Here is a 12,690-nt window from a genome sequence, read left to right on the forward strand (position 1 = left end):
ATGCGGATGGGTTCGCTGCCCGTGGAGCGCTGATCCGTTCTGCTCACGTTCGCCCTTGGTCTCTGCCTCCAGTTTCGTCGTGTGACGATTAGCAATGAATTAAGTGAAATAAATTGTGACTTGTTTCTGTTGTAATTGAATTTCTATTTTAAAGTAGGACAAATTTAAGAACAATGGCGTTGTGTGTGTGTTCTGGATTGGAAATGTAACATGCTTTTGTTAATAAAGTTATCCAATTATATAAATAGTTTCTTAATTAATTATCTAACGAATTATTTGATTGGTTCTTCATTCATTAAAGAACGAGCGTTTTACAAGGTATCGGTGATTTAATAGCAAAGCAACCGAAACCAATGTTCGATCAATATTACTTAGTGAGCGTCTCTAATAGTATTCATTGAAATGTTTTTGTTTATAGTTTCGATTGCCTTCCTTTACAATTCGAATTTGGCGCATCTAACGTAAGGCTACGTTCATGTTTTACCACGCGGTACCGTAACAGTAGAAATTGTCTGGCAATAAGGGAAATAAGTCGGTGCACACATGAATATACATTTATTTAAACATTTTCATAATCTGTAGTTTTTAATATAAATGATGACAGTTAAGCTTTAAATTAAGTACAATCTCTGTGAGGAAATATGACTAACAGTACAAGAACAGTGCGATAGTCACGTCTCCACGTATAACCTTAATATTGGCAATAGATATTTATTTGACTTTTATCAATGGTCAACATGTTCATTCAAGTACGAAAGTGTTTATTAAATCATTCTACGACTGTGAGAAAAAATGTCACACGAAAGTATGCCCTCCCTACTGTTACGAAGTTGGATACGGCAGAAGATGCAATGTATCCACCAATATTAGACTTATCCCGAAGAGGTGTGATGAAGAGAGAAAAGGAGAAATGGCACAATAAGATTAAGAAGCTAGAAACTGTGGAGGAAAAGTTATATGGCATTAATATGCCACGTTACTATGGCTGGAAAAGTTTAGCTTTAAAAGAAGGAGATATACCATATAACTCGTTGCCTCAAGCTCGATACATTACACGAACCCATGTTGTAAACGACCATAAATTACCCGACTTTTATAATAATTTAATTACACCCGAAGAGTTGGACGTCAAGATACAAAATGTTAAGAAGCAAATAGAGGACGTTATTATTTTTGAGTATTGTAGTAGAATGTGAGTAAAAGTATTGCCTCATTTCGCTCATCGTACTCCTAGCGTACTGAATTGACCGAACAAATATTATTACGCGCGTTACAAAGTACATTATTGTCGAATAATTTCTGTAATTAACATAACAAATGTAATTTGTAGGAGAGAACGAGGACTAGCAGAGGAAACGGGGAACAATGAAGCAGTGCGAAATGATATTACAAATGCAGTTACTTATCAAATCAACAGAATATTATTAACCAGTCTTTCTTCAGCGGTACCTCATTTAATGGAAGCTGAGATAGATTTTGAACCTAGAGTAGAAGCATTTTGGTTCGCCGGTGGTATAGATCCTCCGCATATAGTGAAACAGTCGAAAGAGGGTCAAGAGTTCATGAAGGAATATGTAAACGATCCAGTCGATATGCCAGTTCAATATGTTGGTTCTCCTATTCTGCAATTAAGACATCGTGCTCCTTTGAAGGAAATAATACCTAAACATGAATCTGAAAATCCAGAACTCAGTGTTCCCGTATACAAATTTGATCCTAGAGTATTGGGATATCAGTTTTCATATAAACACGCTACTAGTATACCTGGTTTTTGGCCTGGCGACCCTTCCGAATTTGGTCTATTGTCTTACCATAATGCGAATCATTTATTACAAAGACCAAAGATCTATAAGGATGAATTGCAAGCACTCACTGTGCAAGCTATTTTTGCATCTTACAGTTGGTTATTGTCACAGGCTTGTTATCAAGGTATTGTCCCCAAGATCTCTTGTTTTTTAAACACATTATTTACTTAATGCTTGAATAGGAAGAAGTCCCTTCTATTTATTTGCGATTTCAGGTTTCTCCACAGTTAATGACATGACCTATCCATTAGTATCGCAAACGGTTATAACAAATGGCCAGTGGTGGACATTCTGTGCCTATCAACTGAATACCACGTTATTGCATTCGGAATATGCAGATGAAAATCCTGGACGTAATATGTGTTGGATAACAGAACCAATGAAATTATTTGACACAGTGGAGAATGAGAAGATTCATGGCTTTAACGAGGATGTACTAAAAACTTTGATGAAATTTTACATTAATACGCCCGAAGAAAGAACGGACGTGAATATGAAGCCGTATCTAGGGAAATCGGTGAAACTTATAGCTGATATTCCAGATGTAGAGCGAAGAACGTGGCTAGAAGAACACTTCAAAAATCTCATGTCCAATAGACCAAGACATTAGTACGTGACTCAGTTGTTTATCGTTAAAAAATTTTACGCTTGAAATTAATAAGAAAACTAGAAACATTATGGTTACAGAAAATCACAATTTGTTTTCTCTGTTTTACAGCAAAATACCCGAAACATATCTTTGGCAGAAGTTTTACCTAATTGATCACAAAACTCGGCCGATGGATAAGAAACGCGATCCATGGCAGTTTGGTTACAGACCGATGAGGCGAAGACTGAACGATCACTTACCGATTTATATACCGAGATGTCTTAGAGAAAATCCAAAGAAGAGGAAAGTAGGCCGATGGGCAAAGACATATTATCCAAACGCGTAGAGTATTCAGGCATTGTAAATATAAAACAGTTGAATACAGGTTTGTTTGCTTCATTTTATTAAAATATCCCGTTGAACAATATATTTGGAATTTAGTGTTTGTATATTATAGTATTCATAGAATATGGGGATAGATCCAAGGAAAGACCTTCCTTCTTCGAATCCTTTAGTGTTACGCGTTTCGTCGAATTATCCCTAGAACATGGAGTAAAATAGAAATATAAAACTACCACGGGCAGAGTCGGTAATGTCGGCGTGCAATACTAAACACAAATATGCATTACCTGTTGTATAGTACGGCTACAATTTCGTTGGACGGTGTTAGAAAGGCTGCACTTTTGATCGCGTCGGAGTCGGTAATAGAAATTCTGGTAGAACCTCTTCCAACGAATCTACTGAAATGCTGGATAGCATAAAACATGGGTAGCTTATAAAATTCGTCCGTTTCTGGATTCACGATAATGGTTCCGTCATTGTCCAGGAATATCCAGTTTGGTCCACCCACTTTGGTAATGGCTAAATTCCAGTTCACCCATGCGATCCCCCAATGATTCATATACTTGAAGGAAAGTGTTTTTTTCTCGTTAAAAATACGTACATCTCTTTTACTGGGAAAGTGATTTGTTTTACCTCTATTATGCTTAAAATGTATTTTTCTCCGTGCTTCCACGATTCTGTCACGACAGTCGGAGTTCCCCATATGTGTGGTCCTACATAAATATAGAAGAAAATTATCGTTAAAAAAAAATAGTCGTTAAATTGAAGTAAATGAATTCTTTCTTGCCCGTTAATTCGTAGAGTTATTAGGGATTGTATCGAAGTAGGAGGAGTCTATTAGTAAGAATAGGAAAAGCTCGCGTACCTATAGATGCTTCGGTCATTATAATGATTTTATCTGGATATGCTTCGTGAGTTAAATCCAAGACCACGGCTGGTTGATCGTCATCATAGTACCAATGCACAGCTGTTCCAGCACAGTATTTTGACGACTTTTCATTGGTAAACATTGGTTTAACGTACCAAGGTAATACAATTCTGTTATCATCGAGGGCTAAGATTAGGGTGTCATTATGCTTTGTTGACGCCAAAGTTGGACCGAAGTAATCACCGACCCAGTCAGCCATTCCTTGTGGAGTCCATCCCATATTAATAAGGGGGAAATCAGGTCTGAGAGCATTTGTTGGCTCGTTACCCGTTGTAACCGCCCACATTTTCAGTCCATTCTTTTCATATTCGTCCAGAAATTTGACTAGGTAATTAGCGTATATCTGGCGGCAATCGTCCCTTAAGAAACCTAGGCAATCGTTAGGTGAATCGTGCTGTTTGATACATGATTTGAGAAATGTAAGCCGCTAATGCATCTCTGTATACGATCAAGGAATAGTACAAACAACTAAGCAATTGTATTTACCGAAACCATTTAGTTTGCCGTTTGTCTTCATCCACGTTGGAGGAGTCCATGCGGCAGAAAAGAATTTCGTTTCGGGATTTAACTCAAGGGCTCTCTTCGCGAATGGTATTTTATAATCGTAATCTTCGCGCGCGAGTGCAAAGTGTTCTAGTTTAGTGTCATTTTCCACGTCATCGTAGGTATACGGTCTTGTCGAGAAATCGGAAGCACCAATCGGTATGCGGCCTATGTTGTATCTGCTTCCTGTTTTACGATCGTAATATGTTCTAGAAATAGCGAAGCTCGGTCACAGGCGTAAAGTATATTTCTCCCGAATGAAGTATTTTATTGACGGAAGCTGGTGTTTACCGCAACAGTTGCTCTCGAGTACCCTCGCTGAGGTTCTTTAAGTTTATACCGACAGCATCGGTAAAAGAACCCCCGAAACCGAAGACTGTTTGATATCTTTTTGTAGTATCCACGTTAAGGATTACATCGGAGGTAGAGCTGCGATCGGTTCCAAACTTCTTCTGTGACATACTCATCCTGAGTCCCTGCTTATTGCTCACGTACCAGTAAGAGAATCCTTTCTCAAGAAGTTGTCCATTATAATCAGGGGGTGCGTCGCAATATGTTGCATTGCAAACGCATGCGAGGAGCGTGTTGTTGACTTTGTAAGGTACACAGTCGTTCGCGTCACCTTTAATTATAATTAATGTTAGAATTCAGATTTTAGGCGACGCGAGACAGTTTTCTGATACAAGTCTTATGAGCAACTGCTGGGTCTACCTGCGGCGAGAAGGAGGGCGAGGGGTAGAATTGCTTTCCACATCCTCCTATTGTTCGCTGACTGAAGTTGAATTGGAACTGAATGCGTTATTTGCAAAATAAATTGTTATATAGCCGCGTTACTACGCGTGTCGATGGGTAGTAGGGGAAATAGAATTCTTAATGTGCCTCCATTTGTAAGCTGTCACATATATCTAATATATAGTTTGTTGCTTATCAGCTTGAAAGAATTTTACGTTCCCAGCGGCAATATTTACGGCTTTACACCACTGATCGTGACTTGTGACAGATCTTATTAATGAATTTTTCAAAATTCTCAAACATAGGCGGGCATATTTTTACTTGTACAGTAATATTAACAGAATGCATAAGTGTAGGTTCGCCCGTACTCCCTCCCTTCGTGGAACGAAGAAGTCTCATAAAATTTGTCAGACGTGTGGAGATAATTTTCAGCGTAACTCGAAACTGAAGGCACGTGTCAGGTTTTATCCTTACTCTTTATTATTCATGACGATAACTGAAGAACAATGTCTAACAAAAGAGACATTCTTCCTTACAATTATATACATATTATATCTCGCTGACGAACAGCAAACCTTATGTTGACTATAATCAAATTTAATGAATAAAAAGCGGGGTATATTTTATATGTAATCGATCTTTATTATTATCGACAATGTTACACGTTAGAAGCACTATAAAGCAGCACTATAAGCATACTGGTATAATATAGACTGTAGAGATTAAACAGAACTGTTAGTTTTTGTAAATCACAGTATTCATAGAATTTGGAGTCAGTTCCAAACAAAGAGCCTTCTTCCGAGAATCCTGCAGAGTTATCTGCTGCGGAATAGTGGCGCTGCAACGAGAGAATAAATCGTTAATTAAGGGACTATTATAAGTTTCAATTACTCGATTTTCAATGCGTGATCGCGGACAGTCTATGCTCGAACAATTGCGGGCGAAGTATATCGATACAGGTGTAATGGTATAAATATATAGTCCGAATCGAATTACTTGTTGTATAGTACGACCACTACGTCGTTCGCCGGTGTTAGGAAGGCTGCAGTTTTCACGGCGGCGTCATTGTTGACCGAAACTCTGAGAGATCCCCTTTCAACGAATCTACTGAAGTGCTGGATAGCATAGTACATAGGTAGCTTGTAAAATTCATCAGCGCTTGGATTCACGATAATGGGGGCGTTGAGGGTATTGTTGATCCAGGTTGGTCCACCGGATTCGTCAAGGACCAAATTCCAGTCCACCCAACCGACTGCCCAGTTATTCAGATACTTGGAAGAAAATATTTCCCCTTGTCAGTTACATAGTCTGCTAACATCTCGATCGGTATAACTTTCGTTTAATTGAGAGAACTATTATTTTTACCTCCATTATGCTTAACATATACGATTCTCCATAGTTCCAGGATTTTGTCACCTGATCTTTATCTCCCCACGTCGACGGCCCTACACAAATACACGGTGAATTTACTGTGTCCTTTACAGTAGTGGCATTTTTCTGAAGAAGAAAGCTCACCTATGGAGTCCTCTGTCATCAAAATGAATTTATTTGGGAAGGCATTATGGGTCTCCGTCAGTACCGATGCTGGTGCGTAATTCTCAAAGTAGGCATGTACAGCAGTTCCTGCGGTGTACTTATTCGATTTTGGATGAGTATATGTCGGAATGACGAAGCCGGGCAATAAAAATTTGTCGTCGTCGAGGGCTAAGATTAGCGTGTCGTTGTGCCCTGATTTCTCCAGAGTTGGACCCATGAAAGAGCCAACCCAAAGGGCCATAGTTTCCGGCGTCCATCCCATCGAGATAACTCTAGTATGGATCTCGAAATAAATTGTTGGTTCGTTACCGGTTGTAATGGCCCATATCTCGAGACCGTGCTTTCTATATCCTTCCAGAAACTTGACTAAATAATTGGCATAGACCTGGTAGTATTCTTTCTTCAAGTAACCTAAACAATTGTGAGAAGCATTTATGAAACTAGTGACGAGTAGTGTAGCGAAAATAGATCGCAAAGATTAGAGGAAACGTTTCATAAATTCATATTAGGATGAAGAAAAGACGATTCTTCTGTCTGTTGCACAATGTACGGTGTACTGTCACAGTTACCGAATCCAAAGAATTCGCCGTTAGTTTTCATCCATCCAGGAGCCGACCATGCTGCGCTAAAGAACTTTGTATCAGGATTTAATTTGAGGGCCTTCTTCGCGTATGGTATCTTGAACTTGAGATCTTCGTTTTGCAGCGCAAAGTGTTTCAATGTAACATCATCTTTGAAGTCGTCGTAGGTGTAAGGTCTTACCGAGAAATCGGTACCACCAATTGGTATCCGACCTAGATTGTACCTGCTCCCAGTTTTCGGATCGTAATAGGTCCTACGAATAGCAGAATTCGTACAGGTACATATAAAACATGCGATACTGCAGTTACTTAATTAAAGGTTCCTTTAAAATTCGACAGGATTAAACGCGACGATGACAAATGCAACTTGATTGCATTTACAGTTAAATGAATATCAGTATGGATGTTGGTGATTACCGAAGCAGTTGTTTTTGAGTAGCTGGGCTGAGCTTGTCTATGTTCATGCCAGCAGAGTCGGTGAAGGCACCCCCGAACCCGAGGATCTTTTGATACGTTTGGGTAGTGTCTACTTGGATTTTTACATCGTTGGCAGAAAGTTTGCAATTTCCATACTTCGTCGCTGACATCGTCATCCTGAGTCCTTGCTTGTTTGTTACGTACCAGTAAGAGACCCCGTCCTCCAGGGCTTGTGGATCATAATTCGCTGCACTATCGCAGTACGTTGCATTGCAAACGCACGCGAGGACCTGGTTATCAACTGTGTAAGGTACGCAGCCTGTCGCGTCACCTGTAATTAAGAAATTTCCCCGTGATTTGTGTTTGTTACACCAAGCTCTTTGAAATTTCACACTAAATTCTACGAGAAGTAACGCAGCTTCTAACGCTAAAACCAGTCCTTTCGTAGGATGACGATGGCTTTACCTTCGGCGAGAAAGACGGCAACGATTAGTATTGCCTTCCACATTTTGCGATTGTTGGTCGTCCCAGGTAGAAATCAGGGGTGGGTGTGTTAATGTTAACCGATCCTTCGGATTATTATATAGCAATGCTTCTGTGTACTTTTGGGTGATGGGAGGGGAAAACGAATTATGTACATTATCCTTAGGTCATTTTGCCGCAAGCATTCATATATCTCTCCACATACATGTATGTAGGTACTGCTAGAACACAACGTTATAATGACAAGGCTGCAAAATGATAAATGCTGCTTCTGTGCATCGAGGCTTAAACGTAAACAGCTGGAACGTACAAGATCGCGCGTCACTTTTAACACATTTAACAGCATTACTTAAATGTATTATTTAGTTATATTATACTCCATCTACTGGAGGTTCGTTTCAAAGCTAATGGTACAGAAAATTCCTAGTAATTCCTTGCGGTGGCGAGCTGGCCAGGGTGTCAGCTCGCCTGATGGATAACGGGCCCTGATGATGAAGTGGGCCCCCTTAAACATCAGACAATATATTGCAAATTTTAATGAAGTTTTAGGAGCTCGAAAATATAATAGAAGTCCCAATATTATTACTGTATGCAACTAAAATTTACGTTGTATTACTATTTTAATAAAAAGATTTAACAAAATCATTTGTCGAGGATACTTTATATTTAAGAATATAATAAATAATTCTGATTCGGGTTATGCGAGGCCGATGCATACGTTATTTCTTATAAAAATTAATGATCGCCTACAGTTGTGGGCTAAAGGGTAGGCCCCCTTTTTCTCCTTGCGAACAATATTTTTAGTCCCAGTCCGTCACTAGTCTCTTGCATATTCTTATCATAATTTATGGAACGATTGATGTTGATTAATGCTAGGAGATAGCGATTGCATATTATGTAGTAAACGAAAGCTTAAAAAATGCACATGATCTATGTACATTGTACAAGACAAGGCACGTGTCAACGTTCGGCGTTCCCTGCCGTTAGATTTATATAAAAATTAAATAAAATATTTCGAATACTTCTTCGAGTTCTTTGTGCGTACGTATGGGTAACAATTATGTAAATATTTCTCCAGGTGATCTCGTTGCCAGTCGGCTGATTGCGATGCTTTATGTAATAACTGATTATTCGTTTATTAATATTTACAATAGCTGGATAAAACAAGTTCATGATTATTCGCGAGCTGGCGAGTATAAATACGCTCAATGGATCATGTTCAGCCTTCAAATCTTATTTTCTCGGCTCTCGTACTTCTCATCATTAATCTACGCGTTGGGTTGTGGAATTGAGTTTTCAGAGAAATATATTTGAAGTAGCCTCGATTAAAATTGATCGGTAACTTTATTTATTATGTACATTAAGTGTTTGTGGTTCGTCATTGCTGTCCAAGTTACAATCTAATAGCATTAACCAGCATACTCGTAGAATCGCAAGTATCTATTATCGATTGTATTTTAGGGTGTTCATAGAATGTGGAGACAATTCTAGGCAAATAGTACCCTTCTGCAGATCCTCCAGAGTCACGTGTTGCGAGGTATTCTGCCTGTAACACGCAAGGAAGCCTTAATAATGTGAAATTACAAATTTCAACCCCTCGCCTTGCAGTGTCTAAGTTTTGCAAAACACTTTACACGCAATTTGGTCTTACCTGTTGTATAGTACCGTAACAATTTCGTTCGAAGGTGTTAGGAAGGCTACAGATTTGACGTGGTCATCGTCAGTGATATTAATCCTAGTAGAATCTCTGTCAACGAATCTACTGAAATGTGTGAGAGCATAATACATAGGTTGTTTATAAAATTCGTCCGTTTCTGGATTCACAATAATAGGCGAATCGACGAAATTGTTAATCCAATTTGGTCCACCTTTGTCGTCCAGCGCAATGTTCCAATCAACCCAACCGACCGCCCAATGATTCATGTACTTCAAACAAACAGTTTACACTGTTATTCAGTTAACCATCTTTTAAGTACGGCAACTCCATATATGACAATTATATTTACCTCTATTATACTTAAAATATACTCTTCTCCACGATCCCATGATCCTAATAAAACTTTGGGATAATTCGTCACAATGCTTCCTGTAGCAATGTAAACCCATACTGTTATACTTTTTAAAATAGGTACTTAATCCACAGAGGTGGTTACTTGCTGGATTTAGCTTGAAAGAATTATTTATATCTGACCCTCGCAATTTAGGAAGAGTCTGATTAGAAAGCGTACCTGTACATGCTTCGGTCATGAGGATAAATTTATCCGGATATGAATCTTGTGTCTGATCCAGCACTAAAGGAGGAGCAACGTTATCTCCGTACCAATGTACAGCTGTACCTACGATGTATTCTTTTGCTTGTTCATTGCTGAACACCTGTTCTATGTACCAAGGCAAGTTAAATCTCTGATCGTCTAGGGCCATAATCAATGTCTCGTTGTGTCCCGACGCGGCCAGAGTTGGGCCCAAGTTATCAGCGACCCACGTAGCCATCGTGTCAGGGGTCCATCCCATGGTGTTCAGAACGTCGCTGGGTATGTAGGCATTGAACGGCTCGTTGCCAGTTGTAATCGCCCATATATCGAGCCCGTTTTCCTTGTATTCGTCCAGAAATTTCACCAAGTAATTTGCATAATCCTGATAGTATTCCGTTTTCAAGAAACCTAAACCGGTGATTAGAATGTTGGTAGCCTTCCATTACTTAGTTATCGTAGCCGCGTTTTCGATTGCCGTTTTTGCTCTGCTGTACCGCTAAACTTACCATATCCATTGATTTCATCGTTTGTCTTCATCCACGCTGGAGCGGACCATGCGGCACTAAAGAACTTTACGTCGGGATTTAACTCGAGGGCCTTCTTTGCGTATGGTATCTTGTACTTGTGGTCTTCCTTTGCGAGCGCAAAGTGTTCCAGCTTAGTATCGTCGTCGACATCGTCGTATGTGTACGGTCTCGTTGAGAAATCGGTGCCACCGATTGGAATGCGACCTAGGGTGTACCTGCTTCCTGTTTTGGGATCGTAATACGTTCTGTTCATAAAGAAGCTCGATTAGTTATGCGTGGGTACTAACAATAAGTGCTTCGTTCATGTAAACTGCAGTACGATAGCGTAACTTTGACTAATTTCTTTTAAACAAATCCTACGAGAAGTGTTTACCGAATTCGGCAACCGAAATTTACTTTTCGATTGCTACTCGATATGCACGTAACAAGTTATACTTTCTCAACTGAAGTATATTTGGATATCTATGAGGCTCGTACTAAATCGTTTAATCACTTTACTTCTAAGTCAAGTCAAATGCTGGTGATTACCGAATCAGTTGGTCTTGAGTAGCCTGGCTGAGCATCTTTATATTTATGCCCACAGAATCGGTAAAGGCACCTCCGTAACCCAGAATCTGTTGGTACCTTTTCGTGCTATCTATGTTAAGATTTATATTGGAGGGGTCGCTGTCACAGCTTCCAAACTTCACCTCCGACTTGCTCAATCTGAGACCTGCCTTGTTCGACACGTACCAGTACGCACTTCCATTTTCTGGGACTTCTAGCTCGTTGTCTGGCAGACCATCACAGTATGTCGCGTTGCAAACGCATACGATTCGATCGGAACCGAAACTTCGAGGTACGCAGTCGTTCGCATTGCCTGTCAAGATGTTCTTGAATCAAGAAGAGGAGAAGCAGAAGTATCGCAGATTTTTTTACACAATTTCTTTTTGATAGAGTAACGCGCTTTAGGTTGACTCTAACAATAGCTTCGGTAGTTCTAAAAATCTAAATAATAGATAGATTGACGTATGTATTTCACGAGGACTGCACACAGCACTGCCAACTAACGTCTAACGCTCTTACAGTTTCGTGCGTCAGTCTTGCGCCGATCTTAATATTTTCTCTGCTGTTCGAATTTTTGTGCTTCTGCTATAAACTGCTCTAGAAAGTCTCAATAAGTTTCGCTCTTACCTTCAACGACAAGAGCAGCTATAATCAGAAGTGCTGTCCGCATAGTCCAACGTTCATGGGTGAGATTAGATTTAAAACTGAAGTAGCTCGCGTTGAACAGTGGAGGGATTATTATATAGTCGTGGTGTTTCGAACTTTGGAATGTAGTAAGAAAAGCAAAATTCACGCTTATTGTTCGTTTACCTGTTGCCTTATTCATAAATGTTGAATACATCCCCATAATGAAAACTTTAAAAAAGTAAAAAAAATATGCCAAGTACATGAAATCAAATAAATCGCAAAAAATAGAAGCTAATAATAATTACAAAATAAAAAAAAAATGGGAAATCAAAATGAGCTGCTAGTACATAAAGGTGCTTTCCAACTGCGCTTAAAATGACACAACTACATATACACAGCTAGAATGCTGTGTTCATACATTCCATTACTCATATCGCGGACATTTTAATAATGCGAAAATAAAATGTAACATCTAGACATTTGCCTAGATGTCCGCGGCCTGGAAGTCAAATACTTGGCGTGGCCAGGCTAGGTCAAGGTGTCGATGAATAAGAATTTAATTATTTAAAAACGCAAAATAATGAAAGTGTACTCATATTGACAGAGTTTTAAATTGACAAATTATTTGAAAACATGTGGGAGGAAAGGTATCAGTTGCGACAAATGACCTTGGAATTATTTTAAAACACAATATAATGAAAATGTACTCATATTTTCAGAGTTTGACAAATTATCTGAAAGCTTGGGAAAGGGAAGGTATGGGTATTGATGAACCGAGAATA

The 12,690-nt window shown here is 39.2% G+C and overlaps 4 protein-coding genes across 4 annotated transcripts; 1 reads left to right on the plus strand and 3 right to left on the minus strand.

The window, feature by feature from the left end:
- Positions 1-486: 486 nt before the first annotated feature.
- Positions 487-2,823, plus strand: Mrps30 (mitochondrial ribosomal protein S30). The gene is made up of 4 exons (XM_076807924.1): positions 487-1,192; positions 1,331-1,929; positions 2,021-2,414; positions 2,524-2,823. The coding sequence occupies exons 1-4, from the start codon at positions 729-731 to the stop codon at positions 2,738-2,740; spliced, it is 1,674 nt and encodes a 557-aa protein (XP_076664039.1). The 5' UTR covers positions 487-728; the 3' UTR covers positions 2,741-2,823.
- Positions 2,775-5,070, minus strand: LOC143366683 (lysosomal acid glucosylceramidase-like). The gene is made up of 7 exons (XM_076807932.1): positions 4,919-5,070; positions 4,499-4,829; positions 4,151-4,416; positions 3,602-4,033; positions 3,370-3,449; positions 3,024-3,298; positions 2,775-2,934 (listed from the first exon to the last, which is right to left on the minus strand). Exons 1-7 carry the CDS (start codon positions 4,959-4,961, stop codon positions 2,832-2,834), a joined length of 1,530 nt encoding a protein of 509 aa, XP_076664047.1. The 5' UTR covers positions 4,962-5,070; the 3' UTR covers positions 2,775-2,831.
- A 488-nt stretch (positions 5,071-5,558) lies between these two features.
- Positions 5,559-8,096, minus strand: LOC143366684 (putative glucosylceramidase 3). The gene is made up of 7 exons (XM_076807933.1): positions 7,939-8,096; positions 7,474-7,804; positions 7,045-7,310; positions 6,455-6,886; positions 6,305-6,384; positions 5,936-6,210; positions 5,559-5,777 (listed from the first exon to the last, which is right to left on the minus strand). Exons 1-7 carry the CDS (start codon positions 7,979-7,981, stop codon positions 5,675-5,677), a joined length of 1,530 nt encoding a protein of 509 aa, XP_076664048.1. The 5' UTR covers positions 7,982-8,096; the 3' UTR covers positions 5,559-5,674.
- A 1,185-nt stretch (positions 8,097-9,281) lies between these two features.
- LOC143366678 (lysosomal acid glucosylceramidase-like) lies at positions 9,282-12,041 on the minus strand. Its single transcript, XM_076807922.1, has 7 exons — positions 11,909-12,041; positions 11,264-11,594; positions 10,715-10,980; positions 10,185-10,616; positions 9,963-10,042; positions 9,608-9,882; positions 9,282-9,502 (listed from the first exon to the last, which is right to left on the minus strand). Exons 1-7 carry the CDS (start codon positions 11,949-11,951, stop codon positions 9,400-9,402), a joined length of 1,530 nt encoding a protein of 509 aa, XP_076664037.1. The 5' UTR covers positions 11,952-12,041; the 3' UTR covers positions 9,282-9,399.
- Between the last annotated feature and the right edge of the window lie 649 nt (positions 12,042-12,690).

The sequence above is a fragment of the Andrena cerasifolii genome, chromosome 3, assembly GCF_050908995.1.
Source record: "Andrena cerasifolii isolate SP2316 chromosome 3, iyAndCera1_principal, whole genome shotgun sequence".
NCBI classification, from domain to species: Eukaryota; Metazoa; Arthropoda; class Insecta; order Hymenoptera; family Andrenidae; genus Andrena; species Andrena cerasifolii.